Source organism: Phyllobates terribilis, unplaced genomic scaffold, assembly GCF_046119375.1.
Source record: "Phyllobates terribilis strain yellow unplaced genomic scaffold, ASM4611937v1 Scaffold_9__5_contigs__length_417890890, whole genome shotgun sequence".
Classification (NCBI taxonomy): domain Eukaryota; kingdom Metazoa; phylum Chordata; class Amphibia; order Anura; family Dendrobatidae; genus Phyllobates; species Phyllobates terribilis.
In genome coordinates, this window is record NW_027362769.1 from 74,743,656 (window position 1) to 74,765,317 (window position 21,662).

Sequence of the window (21,662 nt, forward strand, 5' to 3'; positions counted from 1 at the left end):
AAGGACACACAAAGGGGGTCCTGTGAAGCGCTCCAAAGTTATCTGAGAGTCGGCCGAGCCCTCACCTGGTGAGCACAGTGCGACGCGGGAAGTTACAACCGGCCTGAGTAACGTGGAGTAACGAACTGTGAGTAAAGGTCCTGGACTGCATTACAGAGACTCTGAGTCATTATTCCCGCGCACCATCACCCCTAACATCCGCACAAACTGCCCTGAGGCTACACTCCTCCCGTGGGGAGTTATACTACCCTCTGCTGCACTCACCATCAGCCTCAGAGGTCTGCCCCGCAGCGGCGGTTCTCCGTGACCGCAATCCACGGGTGGCGTAGTCGGACACTTAAACATTACAAAACCCTATAAACAGATCCGCCACTGGTTTGACCACCCTGAGCCACGGGACCGGGCCGCCGCCACGGAGACTACAACCCCCAGCATCCACAAAAGGTCCGGTTCCGGGTATCCCCACACGCACACGGCCCAAGGGGCGCATCAACTTTGGTGTAGTCGGCAGTATTTCGTGCCCGCAACCACCGGGTACTGCGTGCCTGAAGAAAGACTGTGATACTTACCGTGGTGAAGTTTCCCGCCATCCGCAGCCGTTTTCCCGCCATCCGCAGCCATTTTCCCACTATTGGGCGCCATCTTCGGGGCGCCGCGCGGGAAGAAGAGGGGCGTGGACGCCGAAAGCGACCGAAGTCCGAAGCCCCGCCCCATGCGCTGATGCCGCACAAGGTCCTGGAAGGAGCCCAGCGAGCGCTGACGTCAGCTGCGCGCGACGCCAGTTCCTCAACGCAGACCATCGCCTGCGGAGCTGCGGCCTACGGAGGAGAAAGAAGAGAAGGTAGGCCGCGGTTCACCAAGGGGGGAGGAAGACGCCCAAAATGGAGGGAACTTCAGCCGCAGGCGCGGCCGCTGCCACGGTAATGCCGTTCTCCATGCCGTGTACACCGGGGGCGGAGCAGCAAATGATCGGCGGCGCCCAAGCCCCGGCGAAGCTTCTCATGGATCGGGAGGTGATAGGCCGAGCTGAAGCGGTCGCGGGAGCAGGTAGGAGTGATGTCCCTGTCCCGGACGCAGCTGGCGCTGCACCGTCCCTGGTTCCCCTGCCAGAACTGCTTATCCCGGGAGCTCGCGCCCCAGACCTGTACCCTGGTGATCACGTCATCTACACCAGACACAGAAGCCTGCGGGGGTGGTACGCCCTCAATGTCCGGAGGGTAGAGGAAGAACACTACCCTAAACCCTACAATCCAGAGGACCGGGACGGGTCTGAAGACTACGAGGAGGAGGAGCGTGCACAAGGAGGACGCCGCTATTAAAAGAAAGCGTGAGTGAACTGTAAATAGTTGCCCGTCAGGGTAGAGGAAGAAAAGTTCACCCCGGTTGGGGACTGTTGCCTGACTGTTGCCTGTTTGTTCTACATAAAGTTACCTGGAAACGGGTCAGTAATATCCGTCTGAGGACTGGGAGCAGCCAACCCTTTGTTTACATCCGGCCGAGGACTGGGAGCGGTCAACTTTGTAAATAGTTGCACTTCTTAAAGTGCCCCCTACTGGTTTTATAAGGTACTACAACAACCGACCTCAGAACAAAAACCCATTTGGCATGGCGGAAGACGTGGTTCAACGGACGGATCACCTATGCCCTGCAGCCACGCCCAGGGCCTACGTTGAGGGTTTACGAACGGGTCCCTGATGTTAAAAGTTTTGCCAAGTTTGCACTTTAAGAAAAATGGACACCTGGTCGCAAATTGCACAGCGGCCAGTGAAAGAGAGTCCACTTGAAAACGTTTTATATGAAAAGTTTTACATACCGAAATGCTTTATATGATGCTTTACATGAGGTTTGATAAAAGAGTTCCCGTGATATTAAAAGTGCACTTATAATGTTGAAAAGAGAAAATGGTTCCCATAAAAGGAAGTTGTATAAAAGTTTTGCATGTCCTAATATACCCTGCCTTTTACTCTGTTCCAGCCCGCAGACGTGCTGTGATTTACCAGTGGGGAATGTAGCACCCCGAGGGTTCGGTTGTTACAGAGGTATTGCACCTCACCCAGAGGTGTGATATCTCACTCTCAGGTAAGGATGGAGTGTGGATGAGGACCCTGACACCTGCATGCATTACACCACATTTCCGGGGGGGCAGGGCGACCGATATGCTCCAAGTGGAGCAGGACAGTCCCTGTCCCTGGCTGGAGTGGGGGAGGGAACACCGAGGAAGGGGAACCCTGTAGTGCATAGGAAGGAGAGAGCAGTTCCTGGGTGCACTGAGAAGGAGGTATAAAAGGGAGGAGCCATCTTAGTTTCGGTGGCCAGTCTGAGGAGAAGTGACAGGGAGCAGGGGCTCTGCATGAGCTCTGCTCCAGAGGCGGGCCTAGCAACTGAGGCCCACGCCTGGAGGAAGGAGAAGGAAGGAAGCGGAGCGGAGGAGCTCCAGGAACAAGGAACGAGGGGACCCCAGGGGTGTGGACCGGCTGGTAGCGACCACACGCCCGAATCTACCTGAGTGGAGGGGTCAGGCTAAAGGGGGAGACCGGTCCCCGAAACTAGTGGAGGCGGGGAACTACCCTCAGCTAGAAACCGGAGGCTGTGACATTTTATGTGGCGCAGCCCCTTGCCATACCCGTTAGGAAGGCACCACAAAGGGTCAGGGAAATGGAGGCCAACGTTTACCTGCCAAGGCCCGAGGCAGCCGGACAGAAGCTTGGTCACTGGTGAGGTATGAACGGCCAGAGAAAGGACACACAAAGGGGGTCCTGTGAAGCGCTCCAAAGTTATCTGAGAGTCGGCCGAGCCCTCACCTGGTGAGCACAGTGCGACGCGGGAAGTTAAAACCAGCCGGAGTAACGTGGAGTAACGAACTGTGAGTAAAGATTCTGGACTGCATTACAGAGACTCTGAGTCATTATTACCACGCACCATCACCCCTAACATCCGCACAAACTGCCCTGAGGCTACACTCCTCCCGTGGGGAGTTATACTACCCTCTGCTGCACTCACCATCAGCCTCAGAGGTCTGCCCAGCAGCGGCGGTTCTCTGTGACCGCAATCCATGGGTGGCATAGTCGGACACTTAAACATTACAAAACCCTATAAACAGATCCGCCACTGGTTTGACCACCCTGAGCCACGGGACCGGGCCGCCGCCACGGAGACTACAACCCCCAGCATCCACAAAAGGTCCGGTTCCGGGTATCCCCACACGCACACGGCCCAGGGGGTGCATCAACATGACGACTACACCGTACTGAAGGGAAGATGGATGGGGTCATGTATTGCAAGATTTTGGCCAACAACCTCCTTCCCTCAGTAAGATCATTGAAGATGGTTCGTGTCTGGGTCTTCCAGCAAGACAATGACCCAAAACATACAGCCAAGGCAACATAGGAGTGGCTCAAAAAGAAGCACAGTAAGGTTATGGAGTGGCCTAGCCAGTCTCCAGACCTTAATCCCATAGAAAACTTATGGAGGGAGTTGAAGCTCCGAGTTGCCAAGCGACGGCCTCAAAATCTTAATGATGTAGAGATGATCTGCAAAGAAGAGTGGACCTAAATTCCTCCTGACATGTGCGCAAACCTCATCATCAACTACAAAAATACAAACGTCTGACTGCTGTGCTTGCCAACAAGGGTTTTGCAACCAAGTATTAAGTGTTGTTTGCCAGAGGGATCAAATACTTATTTCTCTCTACAAAATGCAAAAAAATGTGATTTATACAATGTGATTTTCTTGATTTTTTTTTGGATATTCTATCTCTCAATGTTAAAATTAACTTACCCTTAAAATTATAGACTGTTCATGTCTTTGTCAGTGGGCAAACTTACAAAAACAGCAATGGATCAAATACTTATTTCCCTCACCGTAACATTAAAAGCAACATTAATATGACCAGAAAGGAGGGGGAGATTGAAGGTTCAAGACCATTTTCTTTGAACGCAAAACACGGCTCTTCCACACTGCCCCCAGTCACACTGCACCAGACCAGGGGGCTCCTGGCTGAGTGTTGCACACCCCAAAATGTCCTGCTGAGGCCTAACCCAGTTGGGACCTGCTTACAACACTGTAAGAACCTTGAAACACATGAGAGTCACCCATCCCTGCACTGGGCTCCTTCAGTGCAATCAACCTCCTTCAAAACCGCTCTCCTTTTCCGCCAATCGCTGTGACAAAGTGAACAAAGTCCAACTATTATCTTGAAAATGATAGTCCTTTAGGGTGAGATGTTCCCGGGAACAAAGGCCACCACCAAAGAAGACGTCCCATAGGTACTCCCTCCTTATATAGCCCCCAAATTGAACCCACCTTCTCACCAATCAGGTAAGCCTACAAATTTCTTCTGCCACTGTACTCCTTCCTCAAAATTTCTGCTCAAACCTACACTTCTGCCGATTAAAACCTTAGTATCCAACAGTATAGTCTAGCAAACCTCCTAACTCATGAGACCCTTTCTTGAGCACTCGGGGAACATACAGTCCAGGCCATTGCTTTAAATCAGTTTATATGAAAAATTGTTAAAGTTATAGTTGCACATTAATATACGACAATTAATAAAATTTTGTCCAGAAAGGAAAATCTCATTTTGGCTCTAGTACCAGTCAATCTCCCACTTTGTGAACCTACAGAACATCTCACCTTTTGATATTTCAATGGGTAGGGAAATCTTATAGCTGAATGTTATGATCTTGGTTGTTTCTTCCAGAGGTGGCCATACCATTGCTGTAACCTGTGCAGACGCACACAAGCTCAAGAAGTGAGACGGTCTATTTCCACCTCCGATACAGTAAGCAACTTTTGTCACAGACACAAAAAGGGGTCCATATATTGTTCTTGCACAGGGCCCTTCTTCTGTCTGTGTCCACCGCTGTTTTTTTCCTCTTGTACCAAACCAGACAGCCAAGTGTCATTCTACAAACGTCTTTGATTTCAGATGAAGCATGAGACATCTTGGCCCGCATGTGCTATGATGAGATCGAAGAGATGTTCTTTGGTAATGTTAACCAGTGAGTGGATAAGGGAATTGGCCAACATACCATTGGTGCAACCTGTGTACACGAGCCGAGAGATAAAGGGGGCCAACTTCAATATGCAAGACATCAAGCAGCTTCTCTCACACACAAATGAAGGGGCACATGTACTGTTGTTGCACAGGGACATTCTTTATTTTGTGTCCACAACTGAATTGGGATCCATAAGTATCTACTAGCTGCAGAATAATGAGCATAGAGATGTCACCAGTACCAGATATATACTGGCAGATCAGAAATTGTTGAGAACAATGCCACTTATTAGAGTTAGTGCAAATGGATTTTCTGGTCTCATCCTATCAGGCACAACATTGGTCTGTGGCTGCTGCACGGGAGCCTATTAACTGCTGATGTTTGCGCCTCTTCTTCTGATTAGTCCACCTGACATGATTTCATCATTGTGTTGTTGCACATATGTGCCTTGCGACAGGATGGTTAATCAAAAGAAGTTCTGCAGATACCGGCTGGTAAGAGGTGGTTTTCCTGCTCCCATATAGCGGCCATAGATCATTGTATTTGCACCAACTCAACAACTCATATCTGCCTCTTTGGGTAGGATCATAAGCCAGACACTTGAAGCAGGGAGGAATCATAGGCCACAGCACCACTATCAGTATTCGGTCAGAATTTTTTTTAGGAGTGGGAGCCAAAAGCAAGTGAGGAACAATCAGAGAAAAGGTATAATAGAAACAAGTCACCAATTCTGCATTTATCACCCACTCCTGGTTTTGGCTCCCACTCCTGAGAAAAAATACTGACCGAACACTGACCAAATACTGATAGTGGGGCCGTGGCCTATGACTCCTCCCTGCTTCAAGTGTCTTGCTTATGATCCTAAGCCACTGATAGTGGGGCCGTGGCCATAGTCAAACTAAGGTATGGTTAGAACATGTGGGGAAAGGTGGCAAGCAATAAATAGGCAAAGGACAGGCAACGAAATATGTAAAAACTGGGTAGGTAACAGTACTAACAGGAACAATCACCTTTGTAGTCAGCAGGAACCTAGTGGAATTATTGCAAAGACCAAGAGCCATAGATGAGGATCCTATATAAAATTAAGGACACCTGGGCATTCATTGACAATGGCAGCATTAACGCCATGAGACGGGGCATTATCATGCATGAAAATGATCTTGCTGCGGAATGCACGGATCTTCTTCTTGAACCATGGAAGGAAGTGCTGTTTGAGAAACTCCACATACATTATGGAGTTCATCTTTACCCCTTCAGGGATTCTAAAAGGGCCGACAATCTCTCTCCCCATGATTCCAGCTCAAAACATTACTCCACCTCCTCCTTGTTAGCGCCGTAGCCGTGTTTGCATGGGGTGTCCATCAACCAGCCATCCTCCACTCCATCCATCTGGACCATCGAGATCATTTCATGCATGATAATGCCCCGTCTCATGCTGCACATAACACATCTGCATCTCTGGCTGCTATGGGCATAAAAGGGGACAAACTTATGGTGTGGCATCCATGCTCCCCTGACCTCAACCCCATTGAGAACCTCTGGAGCATCGTCAAAAGGAGTGTCTATGATGGCGGGAGGCAGTTCACATCTAAGCAACAGCTCTGGGAGGGTATTCTGTCCTCGTGCAAAACAATTAAAGCAGAAACCATCCAAAACCTGACAAATTCAATGGACGAGAGAGTTCAGAAGCTCATTTCGAACAAGGGGTCCTATGTGCAAATGTAACATCACCTAGAATAAAGTTTTGAGTTGAAAACTGTTTGATTTCAGTTTGTAATAACCTGCTAATGCTTATAATTTCAAAAATGACCATTTTTTTGTTCTTTATTAAAATGAAAAGGTTGAAAACTCTGCTGTGCATAATAATTTGGAACATGCATTTTGAGTGCAGTTTGAGTTTTTTCTTTTATTAAAAATATACTGTTATCATAGACAGTTTGTACAAAAGCCTTTCAATTGTACTCTAATAGATATTTGACTGGAAATTATAATGACTGCAATTCATATAGGTAATTTGGGAAAATCTGAGAAAATATTATTTGCATAATAATTTGGAACACAGTGTATTACCAACATGTGCATTTTAATTCAATTTTTATTTTTTTTTTTTGGGATGGGATGATCAACTTTATTTTTCTTGGAGATATTTTTTGCGATTCAGAAGTAGAGATGAGCAAATCCATTCTGCGTTCGTAGTTAGTGTCCGGTGCTAAAAGCCAAACATGGACTTTCCTTGGGAGCCTGTTGCAATGTTTGGAGTTCCCTTCAGAGTTCCGGGGAAAGTCCATTGCAGAGAGAGAAGACCCAAAGTTCTCTTCAATGGGACTAAAGTTCGGGTTTGGTACCAAAACCCGAACTTCAACGGGTCCGCTCATCCCTATTCAGCAGTATTTGAAACGGCACCCATCACACATAAGGGGCTGATTTCATCATTCATTGCACAGTGAATGATTTATTCACAATTTTTTCTCAGTGTATTAGCATAATGGCAATGATAGTTTGTTAGGAGCACATGCTTTTCTTTGGTAATCACAAATACATTTATGATTTTATTTTCTAATCAACTTGAAAAATAAATTGGATCAAAAATTCTGATACTCCTCCTGAAACTGAGGTTTTTATATTTCCATATGGATAGCCGTGCTTTAAGTATTATTTCATATTATACAAAATTATATTTAAATTTGACAAAATGGCAGTTTTCTACCACTTCTTAGATATTCACCTTAATACAAATTAATAAGGGAAGGAAGCATGTACGTTTTTGGACATAAAGAGGCATCACTCAGTTCCCGTTCTGCTTTGGTGCTCTCGGGACTCCTGAGAAAATGGACTTTTAATGACATTGCAGCTTTCAAGGTCATAATGTACATTGGAATGAATATTCTTCCTCTCTCTCTGCTAAACCAAGTCCGCAACCTGCCAGGGATTTGATTTGTTTTAATTGTGGATTTTGTCACTTCTCCCGTGAGTTAAGTGATCACGGCTCCTATACCTGGGGTCCCAATATTCCCAGCGGGATCTTTCTGTTCCCTCATACTAACTCCACTTGTCACACCTCGTTACTTAATTGTAGATGAAAAGCACCTCCCAGCAGAGCCAGGCTAATGACAGCCGTCCTTGTGATACCCTCCTGGGTAGACTATACGACGAGGTATGACGGGACTGAGCAGAAGGAACACGCTGAGTGAGCGGTCTTCCCCAGGTGTACAATGGTAATAGTGGTGGCTTCCTTTCTTTCATCATGGCTTTAATTATAAGATGTTAGAAGCAGGACGTGTAAAAATAAATAATATCATCAAAAAAGTAGAACAGATTTGTATATTTTCCTATAAGAAATGCATTTTTTTCTATACCTAATTTCTCAGTAACTCATGTAGGAAAATATTTCTATAAAGCTCTCAATCCCTATAAATCTCATAACTGGTATAATAATTCTTATCATTACTGATAGATATGGTTAAATTACATTTGTAGGATTCAAAAGCAAGTTTCTACCGTATATAGACCCTCAAGAACGAGATTGGCAGGAAAGGCTGTAGGTACTGCGCTCAATCATGTGGATCCTATGTGGAGCACTATTACAGTGGGGTTTTATGGGGGGGGGGCAATTACTTTTTAGGGACAATATTATTTAGAAGGGGAGTAATATTATTTTGGGGGAATTATTATGATTTGGGTCACTACATATCACAATTTTTCTTGAGGCGTGAAGGGTGCTGGAAAAACAAGGGAGCAAAGATTTCATACAGTCCTACAGAAATGATACATGGATAAAAAGAAGTTGTCATGATGGTCTGGGCAGAACTGAGAAAATGAAAAAAGTCTACCATCAGAAAAGATGTTACCTGTGATTCACTGAATTTAAATGGATTGTCCAGGACTTTTATATTGATGGCATATCCTTGGGAAAAGCACCCCCCATGTTCAGCTGTTCTCAGTCCCAGCGACGGCCAAATGAGCTCTGTTGCGGAGCGGAAATACACAGCTCAATCAACTGCATAGTGGCTGCGGCCAGGTACTGAACTCCCTATTGATTTGAATAGGGAGCGAATGTGCAGTACCCGGCCGTGGCCACTATACAGTTAATAAAGCTGTAACTGAGCATATCCGGCTAGCATCGGGAACAGCTGATCAGCGGGGCGGCCATGTGTCAAACTCCCACCAATATTGATGACCTTTGCAAGGATAGACCATAAATAAAAAAGTCCTGGACAACCCATTTTAACTGTTCTGTATTCAAATATACTCTGACGACACCTGTGTGGAGCTAGTTCCTGCCTCTATATGGTCGTTAAATGGAGGCTAGTTTTGTCTCAGTATAGTAATTTTTAATTAGTAACTAATAGTATAATAATATTATTTAGAAACTAAGTATTGGTATATTGGTAATGGTAGCAGCATGGTGAAAATATTTGTTTCTTGTATAGTGGTATTATTTGGTAACTGTACGACTGTAGTAAATTATCATACATAAAAGATTGTCTTAAAGCCCTGTTGTCTCTTAGATATACATATACAGATAAAAATATCAATATATAATTTCATAATTATTTTTTTTGGGGGGGAGGAGATGACATATGTTATAGACTATAACCTATACCCCTGGAACCAACATATCCAAGCAACAAGCTGCTATGGGGACAGTTCCAAAATAAGTCCTTTGTGCCACTTGAGTTTAGTTATGTCTCTGTCAGTTTGGGCATAGTTGTTTATCTGCCATAGAAACTCCTGTGTTGCATGGTAAACTGGTATCAATAAACCAACAGAAATCTGAATTTAGCTTTGTATGTGAATGGAGAAAAATATTAGTGATATAATGTCAATTTTAGTTGTGAAATATTGTAATATATTGTTCAAATCATATCTTTGAACCCATTTATGACACAATTAGGAGCTTACATCTTCGTCCCCAAAAAACAGGATTCAGATGTGTCCCAGACAAAGTCATTGACTTTGGTCAAGTGTTATCTGACTATTATATCCGGCTAAAAAAAAAAGGCACCAGCATAAAAGAGGTCAAACGGAGTCCAAAGTTTCATAGTTTCATATTTTGGACTTTATTTGCCTCATTGAACTCATTGGTCACTGGTTGTATCGGGGGCTTGTCTAAATCCTATTTTTTGAAAATGAAAATTGGAGTCCTTATTGGAATCATGCATGATGGCCAAAAGTGTGGTCTGAACATTGTGTAATAAAATAATCAAACAGGACATTATTTTAAAATTGAGTTTATAGGTGGTCTTTTTCTATGTTGGACATATTAAAATTTCTAAACTGTTGACATAAAAAGCAAAAAACAGCAGGTAAACACTTGAGATTTGATATTGAGTCTTTTTTTAAAGAGTTATGGACTCATACTTACCCATCAATACCAGTGACAAGGAACAGGAGATTGCCATTGATCTTGGTGCAGTTTACAAACTTGTCAATGTTGTTCGAATCCACATTCTGGGAGGTCTTCAGGGACCCTGTCCCAATGCCATCACACACTAAAGAGAGCATTCCAAAATAGTCAATACGTCTGAATAATAAAACCAACACAGAACTTATAATTAGAGATGAGCGAACCCGAAGTTAAAAGTTTGGCGTTCGTACCGGACAATTAGTGTCTGGTGCTAAACGCCGAACACACATTTTCCCCGGAAGCTGTTGCAATGTTCGGAGTTCTGAGAGAGAGATTTTTTTCCAGCAAACTTCAGGTGTCCATTCTTTTCAGTGGGGTTCGGGTTCTGGTTCAAGTTAGGATACAGTTCTGGTACCTGACCTGAACTTTGGAATAAAGTTCGGGTCGGGTACCAGAACCTGAACTTCCAAGGGTCTGCTCATCCCTGCTTATAATACTCCACTGACCCCATCTTCCCTGTAAGAACTGCTCTTCAGGTGAGAATACAACTTTTCATCCCTATGATTTGGAGTTGTTATATGCGTATACTCTACTGTATACCCTAATGCATTGTCAGGGAGTAAACAGGTAAACATAGCGTTATTCCATTCCATTATTCAATGCCTGCTAGTGCTATTCCTTTTTATGAATTTCAATGTTTAAGCCCAATATTCTTGCTAAGTGGGTAGCAATTTCCCTAGTGTATAATTTGCGGTAGAGCGATGAATAGGTTTCTTCCTGTAAAATTACAATTTTCTGCTTGCGCATCAGTTCCTGTATGTTTTACTATATTTGTTTTTACACCAAGATGACCTTAAAAGTGTTGTCTTAAGGTCCTTATAGGATGCAAAATAAATAAAAGGAGCTACAAATCATATCATTACTGTACTGGCAGAGAATCACCATGTAATAGAAGTTTTCTAATATATACAGTATACATCTTTTTGGGCACGTTATACATGCATATTGTTATTTGATGGGTAGAGATTGTGAGTGATTGGCCATATGACACTAGAAAGAATGAAACAGGTACATTCCATGTGAACGTTCCCAGACTTCTAATTCCAAATTGAAAAATATATTTTTTTAACATGTACTTTGCTACTGTATATCTATTTTACCCATTGAATCAATGAGAAAAAAAGCTTTTCAGAATTCTCTACAAAATATTCTGATACTTTTCCTATTTATTCCCAATGCCAAAATATCCTTCTTCAGATTAATGTTATATGCATATGTGGAGTATTAAACACTAGTGATGATCAAGAATGCCTCATTAACCCTTTCGGTGAGCACACTCGGGTGCTCGCCGAGTATTTTGGCGTGCTCGCCGTTTCATTCACTGTCGCCGCACCTGCAAGTGTCACGGCTGTTAGACAGCTGTGACACATGCAGAGATAGCTTCTTCGCCAGGCTGTCTCTGCATGTGTCACAGCTGTCTAACAACCGTGACACTTGCAGGCACGGCAACAGTGAATGAAACGCCGAGCTTGCCAAAATACTCGGCGAGCACCCGAGCGTGCTCGCTGAAAGGGTTAATGAGGGATACTCGATCATCCCTATTAAACACCTGTGGCACCCCAGGGATCTGGTTTCCACAGTAACAGCAATGTTATGTCTGAGAGCAGGTGGGAGGTCTCTTGGTCAGGGATCCTGTGCATGCCACACCTCCTGCCCAGTCCTGGGAGGGGAAGAACTTCCCCTATATAAACCTAGGGCTGAGGCAGGGTTAGTGAGTAGAGAAGAAGTAGAGACAGAGAAGAGAAGCAGATATAGGAAAGAACATCAGGAGCTCTGTGGGAGCAGTACTACAAGGAGTCAGGGGCTGGCAGGTGCAGAGCTCGCCCTGACTGAGAAGTTATCTCCGGACCCGGAGTCCGAGGCTGTGGGGACTAACTCCTATCCAGCAGCAGAAACTGACCGGCAGGGGATTGCAGGTCCTCTGGCCCAGAAACCCGAAGGCACGGTCACACGCGTGGGACCAGCACCGCCGTCGTGGAGCGGAAGCTACTAGAAGGCCCCGAGTCACCGGCCATACGGGTGAGCACCACACGGTACACTCAGGGACGTGGGCTACTTATACCCGCTTCTAGCAAGGTAGCCAGAAGAGTATCGTTAGTTTGGGAGGCCTACAACTCCGCCTGGCCAGGGGAGATCCCATCTGCTCAAGGACTGACCAGGCCCCAACCGCTAGCCAGTACTCCGGGAGGGTCTATCTTTGTCACCAGTAAAGACCCTGAACTACACCGCATCGTCTCTGAGTGGTTCCTGCTACCCCCATCATCCACGTCGGCTGCCCTGAGGCCATACCCCTCCCGTTGGGGGTTATACCATCCACGCTGCACCATCCTTCCACCGGCCTCAGCGGTCTGCCCTGCAGCGGCAGCTCCATAGCTGCATTCAACGGGTGGCTTAGTCGTCCATCATCTACCGCTGATACAGCGCCACTTAGTCTGACTCCCTGGGCACGGACCGGATCACCGCCACGAGACTACAACCCTCAAGAGATCCGGATCTGGGTAAGCTCCCGCGTGCGCAATGCAGCGCGACACAGGCCCAGGGGCGCGTCAACTTTTGGCGTAGTCGGCAGGATTTCGTGCCCGCAACCACCGGGTACTGCGTGCCTGAAAAAGACTGTTCAAACTTACCTGTGGTGAAGATTCCCGCCATCCGGCGCCATCTTCCGCTTCCTTCCCGCCATCGGTGGAGTTTTCCCGCCATCCGGCGCCATCTTCGGCCTTCTTCCCGCCATACGTGGAGTTTTCCCGCCATTGGACGCCATCTTGAGGACGCCGCGCGGGAAGAAGAGGGGCGTGGACTCCGAAAGCGCGCGAGAACTGAAGCCCCGCCTCACGTCCGGACGTTGCGTAAGGTCCTGGAAGGAGCCCAGCAGACGCCGACGTCACAGGAGCGCGACGGAAGGTCCTCAACCCTGACGATCCACTGCGGAGCCACGGCCTACGGAAGAGGATCATCGCAAGGTAGGCCACGGTCCACTAGGGGGGAGAAGGATGTCGGATACGGAGGAGAGCTTCACCGCTTCAACCCCCGCCAGCGCCACCGCTGTTGCGGTCATGCCTTTCACCATGCCCTATATCCCGGGGGCAGCCTGGCTACCCCAGTACTCAGGGGAGTCACATACCCTGCATGACTTTAGAGAAAAGCTGGATAGCCTCTTCCAGGTGTACCCCCTCACAGAGGAGCAAAAAGTGAGCATCCTGGTGGCCCAATTAACCGGAGCAGCCCAAAGGGAGGTAAAGTCCTGGCCACCTGGGGGGAGGACTGTCGCAGGGATACTAACCCGGCTGAGGGACACCTTTGATACCCGCACCTCAGCCGAGATCAAGCTTAGATTCTACGGATGCAAACAGCGGGCACATGAGAGTATAAGGGACTATGCCCTGAACCTACAAGAGGCCCTGAGAGCCATTAAGCAGACCGACCCTGACGGCGTGGGAGACGAGGACAGGCTGTTGACTGAACAATTTATAGAGGGTTTATATTGCAATGCCCACCGAACCCAGTTGCGGGCAATGGCCTTACAGGACCCTCATCTGGGATTTGCACAGTTCAAGGACAGAGCCATCCGGGTGCTTCGAGAACCGGCACCAGGTGGCGTTGTGACCCCCAGACGCCCCACTACCACTTACCACCAGGAGGCGGCGCCCTTGTCGGCAGGGCCTGTGGTAGCTGATGCGCAGGCTTTGAACAATGATCCGGCTCCAGACCTGCACCATCAGGTCCAAGAGCTAGCTAAAAGCGTTGCTGCGCTAACCCGAACTGTGCAGTCTTTACAGGTTTCCACTCCAGGGAAGATCCAGCTGGCATCCGGACCGGAGGACATCCCGTGGCGTCGACCAAGGAGGACCCCACCGGCCAGAGGAAGACCCAGCGACCGATACAACGAGGACGGACGACCCATCTGCCGCCGCTGCAATCAACCCGGACATATGGCAAGGTACTGTCCTTTAAACTGGCACAACCTGCGGTAGAGGGCCAACCCCCAGGAAAAAGATCACCAGGCCCATCGAACTGGCGCGACAAATATGTGGGAGGACGTCCAGTCTTACCCGTGGTACTGGATGGTATTCCTATGAGTGCCCTACTGGACACCGGGTCACAGGTCACCACCATCCCGTACGTGCTCTTCAAGCAGTACTGGAATGACTCGGATATCACCCGCTACCCTGACGACGACTTGAGTATCATCGCCAGCAATGGTCAGCCCGTGCCACAGATTGGATTTAAAGAGGTGACCATTAAAATCGGTAGAGTCGAACTGGCAGCACAGGGACTGATCATTGTAGACATTGACAAACACGAGAGTCACCCAAAGATAACTCTAGGAACTAATGTAATTGAAAATTGTCTTGCAGAGGTGATTTTCCTTTTACAGCAGGTTGCCAAGAACACCAGCTCCGGCCAGCAGCGAGTGCTCCAGAAAGAGATCCGGGCACTGATGCGACGGCAACAGCTAGAACTCTCCGGTGGTGAGATTGGTAGCGTAAGAATGTGTGACCCTTTCCCTATTGCCATGCCCCCAAAAAGTGAAATGATGATTTGGTGCCGGGCAGCTATTGGTCTGAGAGGTAGAGATTACCAGGCAATGGTAGAACCAGTTTACTCAGACAGTAGGCCCACCATTTTGACAGCACGGGGGGTGGTCAATGTACGCCATGGGAGGGTGCCCGTTCGCATAATAAATATCGGGAAGAGGGAAGTGTACCTGCCCCGGTATGCTACGCTAGCCAAATTGTATACCATCAATCAAAATTCCATACAGTCCGTAGAACCCTTGCCTCCATCTTCCCCGGAGGAAGGTAACGGCTCTAAAGAAACAATGGAGGACTAGTGTCAGCAACTACATTTGGGTACTGACTCCACTCCCTCACACCAGAAACAGGGAGTCTATCGGGTGGTTCAAGAGTACGAGAGAGTGTTTAGTAAACACCCGTTAGACTTCGGGCGAGTCAAGGGGGTAGAACACCACATCCCCACGGGAGACCATCCTCCCATAAAAGAGAGGTATCGACCCGTACCCCCTGCACACTACCAACACGCCAAGGGGATGCTTAGAGACATGAAGGAGGCTGGGGTGATCAGGGATAGCTGTAGCCCCTGGGCAGCTCCACTAGTCTTAGTCAAAAAGAAAGACAACACCATGAGGATGTGTGTAGATTACCGGAAAATCAACCGTATCACACACAAGGATGCGTACCCTTTACCAAGGATAGAGGAGTCTTTGGCTGCTTTAAGATCTGCTAACTTCTTCTCTACCTTGGATCTCACTAGTGGGTACTGGCAGGTTCCTGTAGCAGAGGCGGACCGGGAGAAGACCGCATTCACCACCCCAATGGGACTTAGCGAGTTTACCTGCATGCCGTTCGGACTCTGCAATGCACCAGGAACCTTCCAACGATTAATGGAGTGTTGTCTGGGCCACAGAAACTTTGAGACGGTCCTGTTGTACCTGGACGATGTCATCGTATATTCCAAGACGTATGAGGACCACCTGAAACACCTGGCGGAAGTGTTCGAAGCTCTGGCAAGCTACGGCCTAAAGGTGAAACCCTCCAAGTGTCACCTCCTGAAACCAAAGGTGCAGTACCTGGGACACGTGGTGAGCGCTGATGGAGTGGCTCCCGACCCTGATAAGATCACCGCAATTAAGGAATGGCCAAGTCCCTCCAGTGTAAAGGAAGTGCGGCAGTTCCTCGGGTTGGTAGGCTATTACCGCAGATTCATCCCCGGTTTCACCAAAAAGGCAGCTCCTATGCAGGACCTCCTGATAGGCCAGTCCCGGAAGGCCAAGAACCAGAAGCCGCCCTTCAAATGGGAGAAGTTAGAAGAAGAGTCCTTCCGCCAGCTGAAGATGGCCCTCACGGGGGATGAAATCCTGGCGTACCCTGATTACAGCCAGCCCTTTATCCTCTACACCGACGCAAGTAACATCGGGCTAGGAGCCGTACTGTCCCAGATCCAGCAGGGGAAAGAACGAGTAATCGCTTACGCTAGCCGAAAACTGCGACCCACCGAAAGAAACCCTGAGAATTACAGCTCATTTAAGCTAGAGTTCCTGGCAGTGGTGTGGGCAGTCACCGAACGCTTTAAGCACTACCTCGCTTCTTCCCGGTTCACCGTGTACACGGATAACAACCCGTTGACACACCTGGACACGGCAAGACTCGGTGGCCTAGAGCAGAGATGGATGGCCCGTCTGTCCAACTACGAGTTCACAATCAAATACCGGGCAGGACGCTCCAATACCAACGCGGACGCCCTGTCCAGGATGCCAAACCTACCGGACGTAGGAGAAGATCCAGAGGGACTGGAAGAAGTCGAACTCCCCGCGTTCCACCGTCATGGGACTATCCAGTATTCCCATCGGGTAAGGAGTAAGCAAGCCGCTACGTTTAACCCCTTGCCTCACTACGACTGGGAGGAAACGCAAGACAGTGACCCTGCCGTCCGGCTGGTAAAAGAGATGCTGACTCGGCCAGAGGCTCGCCTTGACCCAGACGCTCCGGAGGAAGCCAAACAACTATGGGCAGAGAAGAGTCGACTGTTCCTTTACAAGGGGAAGTTGTGCCGCAGAATGGTTAACTCCCGGACGCATGAACTAATCTGGCAAGTAGTGGTGCCACGGAGAGACGCAGCCATGGTGATGGAGGCATACCACGACGGGGCTGGACACTTCGGATGGAAGAAGCTGGAGTTCCTGCTGCGTGGGCGGTTCCACTGGGTAGGCATGAGGGGAACCATCGAGAAGTGGTGCAGAGACTGTGGCCCGTGCAACCTAAGAAGGAAGGACCGTGCCAGCCAGAAGACTCCCCTGCAGTCCATCGTCACCCGGCAGCCGTTGGAACTGGTAGCCTTGGATCATGTAAAACTGACCCCAAGCAGAAGTGGCTACGTCTACGCGTTAACCATTGTGGATCATTACTCCCGGTTCTTGGTTGTCGTCCCCGTCAAGGACTTAACGGCTCAAACAGCAGCTAGAGCCTTCCAGCAGCACTTCTGCCGTCCACACGGGTACCCGGACCAAGTGCTGACGGACCAGGGACCTGCCTTTGAAGCGAAGGTCTTCCAGGAATTCTGCAATCTGTATGGCTGCCGGAAGATAAGGACGACACCCTATCATCCGCAAACTAATGGACTTTGTGAGAAAATGAACCAGGTGGTAATGGATCTCCTGAAAACGTTGCCCCTGGAAGAACGCAGTCTGTGGCCTGAGAAGCTGCCCGATCTGGTGGACCTATACAACCACATCCCGGTAGGTTCCACCAACTGTACCCCGGCTTACCTAATGAGGGCGAGACCTGGGAAGTTACCTGTTGACCTGGAAATGGGAGTCCTGACACCCGAGGACACTTCACCAGAAGCAGACTGGGACACAGAGAGGCAGCAGCAGTACCGGAAAGTACAGGAGAGCGTGGAGCGAAGTCTCTGTCAGGCTAGGGAAAGACAAGAGAAAACTTACAACCAGTATGCTCCCGCTGTTCCCCTGGTACCCGGAGAGCAGGTCTTGAAGAGGAAAAGACGGCTCCACAAGTTGGACGACCAGTGGGAGAAGGACCCGTACACCGTACTGCCCTCAAGCCACGAGAACCCGAAAGTCTGTACCATCAGTAAAGACGGAGGGGAGACCATAGCCATTGTATCCCGGGATCACCTGAAGAAGTGTCCTGAACAGCTACGGAACCCTGAAGAGGAACAAGAAGACCATCGACCCGTAGAGGAAAGGGAAGATATGGTTAGTACTGTGCTCGGAGACTTCCCTCGGTCCTGGACTCAAGTCAATTGTGCAGTTGTGGTACCCGTCCTCACGTTCCTCCAACCAGCATCCCAAGTGCCTACGGAGCAACAGGTAGAGCTGGAAGAGCAGCCGGTCCAGGAGGCAGAAGACTCCACACAAGCAGAACAGGAGGATCAACCCTCTGCTTATAGTGAGCCTGCCGTACCCCTAGTGAGCCAAAGAGCCGGTAGACAGCTGCCCAGTTTACCCTTGACAGCTCCTACACCCTGTAGTTCAGGGCTAGACAGTCAGCTCCGTAGGTCCACTAGGGCCACTAGAGGCCAGTTACCCGCACGTTGGAGGATCTAAGTGTTTAAGTTATCTTATTAATGTTTGTCTGTTATTGTTGCTTGTGTATAATTTTGTGTTTCTAGTTATTTACAGGAGTCTTTGGTGGATTTACCGGGAATCCTTTGTGTATAGTTGGAGCGTAACCCAGGATGGACTTAAGACTGTTAAGGACTCGGGGCAGGACAGACCCCTACCTGGTTACGTCTCCCTGTTTTGGTGAAATGGACACCTTGCTTTGCTTCAAAAACTGCACCCGGTTGCGGACACGCCGTGACCATCTTTATATGTTTTTCTTATTGTACTATTATTATTGTTTATACCTTGTTATGTTTTTCTAAAAATATGTTTAGTCCCGGAGTACTAAATTTCACTAGGGGGGAATGTGGCACCCCAGGGATCTGGTTTCCACAGTAACAGCAATGTTATGTCTGAGAGCAGGTGGGAGGTCTCTTGGTCAGGGATCCTGTGCATGCCACACCTCCTGCCCAGTCCTGGGAGGGGAAGAACTTCCCCTATATAAACCTAGGGCTGAGGCAGGGTTAGTGAGTAGAGAAGAAGTAGAGACAGAGAAGAGAAGCAGATATAGGAAAGAACATCAGGAGCTCTGTGGGAGCAGTACTACAAGGAGTCAGGGGCTGGCAGGTGCAGAGCTCGCCCTGACTGAGAAGTTATCTCCGGACCCGGAGTCCGAGGCTGTGGGGACTAACTCCTATCCAGCAGCAGAAACTGACCGGCAGGGGATTGCAGGTCCTCTGGCCCAGAAACCCGAAGGCACGGTCACACGCGTGGGACCAGCACCGCCGTCGTGGAGCGGAAGCTACTAGAAGGCCCCGAGTCACCGGCCATACGGGTGAGCACCACACGGTACACTCAGGGACGTGGGCTACTTATACCCGCTTCTAGCAAGGTAGCCAGAAGAGTATCGTTAGTTTGGGAGGCCTACAACTCCGCCTGGCCAGGGGAGATCCCATCTGCTCAAGGACTGACCAGGCCCCAACCGCTAGCCAGTACTCCGGGAGGGTCTATCTTTGTCACCAGTAAAGACCCTGAACTACACCGCATCGTCTCTGAGTGGTTCCTGCTACCCCCATCATCCACGTCGGCTGCCCTGAGGCCATACCCCTCCCGTTGGGGGTTATACCATCCACGCTGCACCATCCTTCCACCGGCCTCAGCGGTCTGCCCTGCAGCGGCAGCTCCATAGCTGCATTCAACGGGTGGCTTAGTCGTCCATCATCTACCGCTGATACAGCGCCACTTAGTCTGACTCCCTGGGCACGGACCGGATCACCGCCACGAGACTACAACCCTCAAGAGATCCGGCTCTGGGTAAGCTCCCGCGTGCGCAACGCAGCGCGACACAGGCCCAGGGGCGCGTCACACCTATACTCACAATCCATATAGTAAGGCTCAAAAGCACAAATGATCAAAAACACCAAAACTAGAGAAAATGTAAAAATCACATTCAGATTTTTATTATTAATATATAAAAAACAATTAAATACAATTATAGACAAAAAGAGGAATTGGACAAAACAGATAATGGAAAAAAGCGGGGGATGGCACAGTAGCAAAAAATAAAACATAGTGGAAACCTTGCTAGGTACTGTAAATAATATATGAAGCCAAAAAGGGTGTACCTGCTACAAACAACAGTTATCCATATAACAGTAATAAATAGAAAAAAAAGAAAAAAAAATAGAAAACAAAATTGAAAAAAAAAGGTGAATACATTAGGAAGTAAGGCAAGTGAACATAGTAGTTAAAGTAAGCCTCCTAAAAAAGACACCTATGTCAATATTAGTCTATATGGCAAAAAAGTCACAATACAAGTATATACACATGTGGCTCCAAAGGTAAAAAACAAGGTGAAGGGTGAAGTCCCACCATATCCTCGGGTGCGGTAGGACTTCACCCTTTACTTTTTTCCATTACCTGTGGTGTCCCATTCCTCTTTCTGTCTATAGTTATATTTAATAGTTTTTTTACATATTAATAATAAAGATTTATTGTGATTTTATTGGCGTGCATTTTCTCTAGTTTTGATGTTTTTCATGTTGAGTATTAGCAGCAGATTAGTCTGCACCAGAGTGTTGGCAGGAAAAATACTACATAAAATACAGACATTTTTGACATGTTTTTATGTGCATCTTTATGTGCTTGTATTTTTTTCCCACATGCATTTCAATGGGTGAAAAGCGCTGTAAAAATGTCAAAAAAATGGACGTTCTGCAGATCTGAAAAAAAAAACAATGTCATGGTTCAAGGAAAAAATAAGCAGCATGTGCATGAGATTTCAGAAATCTCACTTTCTTGGTTATGTAAAATGAAGCTTTTTTTTTTCCCTTGATAAACAAATGGAAAAAAAGTGCAAAAATGCAACGTGTGAACAAGTCTTAAGACAAACCTTTGGGGCATATTCCAGCGCAGGGCTTGCACATCTTGATGCCATTTTCTTCTACTTCCATCTTGTTACTAGGACAGGCGCGAACACAAGAACTGTCATCCACGACAAAATTATCTACAGAGCAGAAAGAAGGAAAATATGAATTAACAACATGTTGCTGTATACAATGAGACATCAGCTTGTGTCTTTTCAACACATTTGGTAGAATTTTAGTTATATAGACCATTATCATTATGATTCTGTATCTGGTAAGTTTGTATTAATACACTACATTCTACTGTACGTCCTACTTTTCTAAAATACTGCGCAGTACCATGGTCGGTTCGCATCTGTAACCTCCTCTGGTTGAGCATGCATGCTGCTGCTCTGTTCATTGTTACTGACACAGAAGGACAAAGCCATGTGCAGCACTTGACCATCAGTCACATAGACAATGAATGATGCAGCATCATACATGCATGACTTTATTCTTATGATCAGTGGGAGTTCAGCAGTGGGACCTCCAGTGGGACCAATCAAATATTTTGTGAATAGCTGATAACTGTATAAGATGCCCCTACACATTAGACAAAACTCAATCAACCTGGATGATCTTGGTAGATTTGGATGACTCTCTAATATGCATAAGACTACTAAACTCCCCTAGTTCATAGAAACATACAATGTTTGAGTTGGAAGGGACCTCCAGGGTCATCGTGCCCAACCCCCTGCTCAATGCAGGATTCACTAAACCATTTTAGACAGATGTCTGTCCAGACTGTATTTGTTGACGAATGTCAAGGAGAA

The 21,662-nt window shown here is 47.7% G+C and overlaps 1 protein-coding gene across 2 annotated transcripts in view; it reads right to left on the reverse strand.

Annotated features, from left to right (window-relative positions):
* ERBB4 (erb-b2 receptor tyrosine kinase 4) overlaps window positions 1-21,662 on the reverse strand; it is a 1,557,095-nt gene that overhangs the window by 499,525 nt on the left and 1,035,908 nt on the right. For both annotated transcript variants that reach the window (XM_073646618.1, XM_073646617.1), the window contains exons 8-9: window positions 20,877-20,990; window positions 10,363-10,489 (exon numbers count right to left, since the gene is read on the reverse strand). In XM_073646618.1, the coding sequence (XP_073502719.1) occupies window positions 10,363-10,489; window positions 20,877-20,990 (241 nt within the window). The remainder of the gene's footprint in view (window positions 1-10,362; window positions 10,490-20,876; window positions 20,991-21,662) is intronic.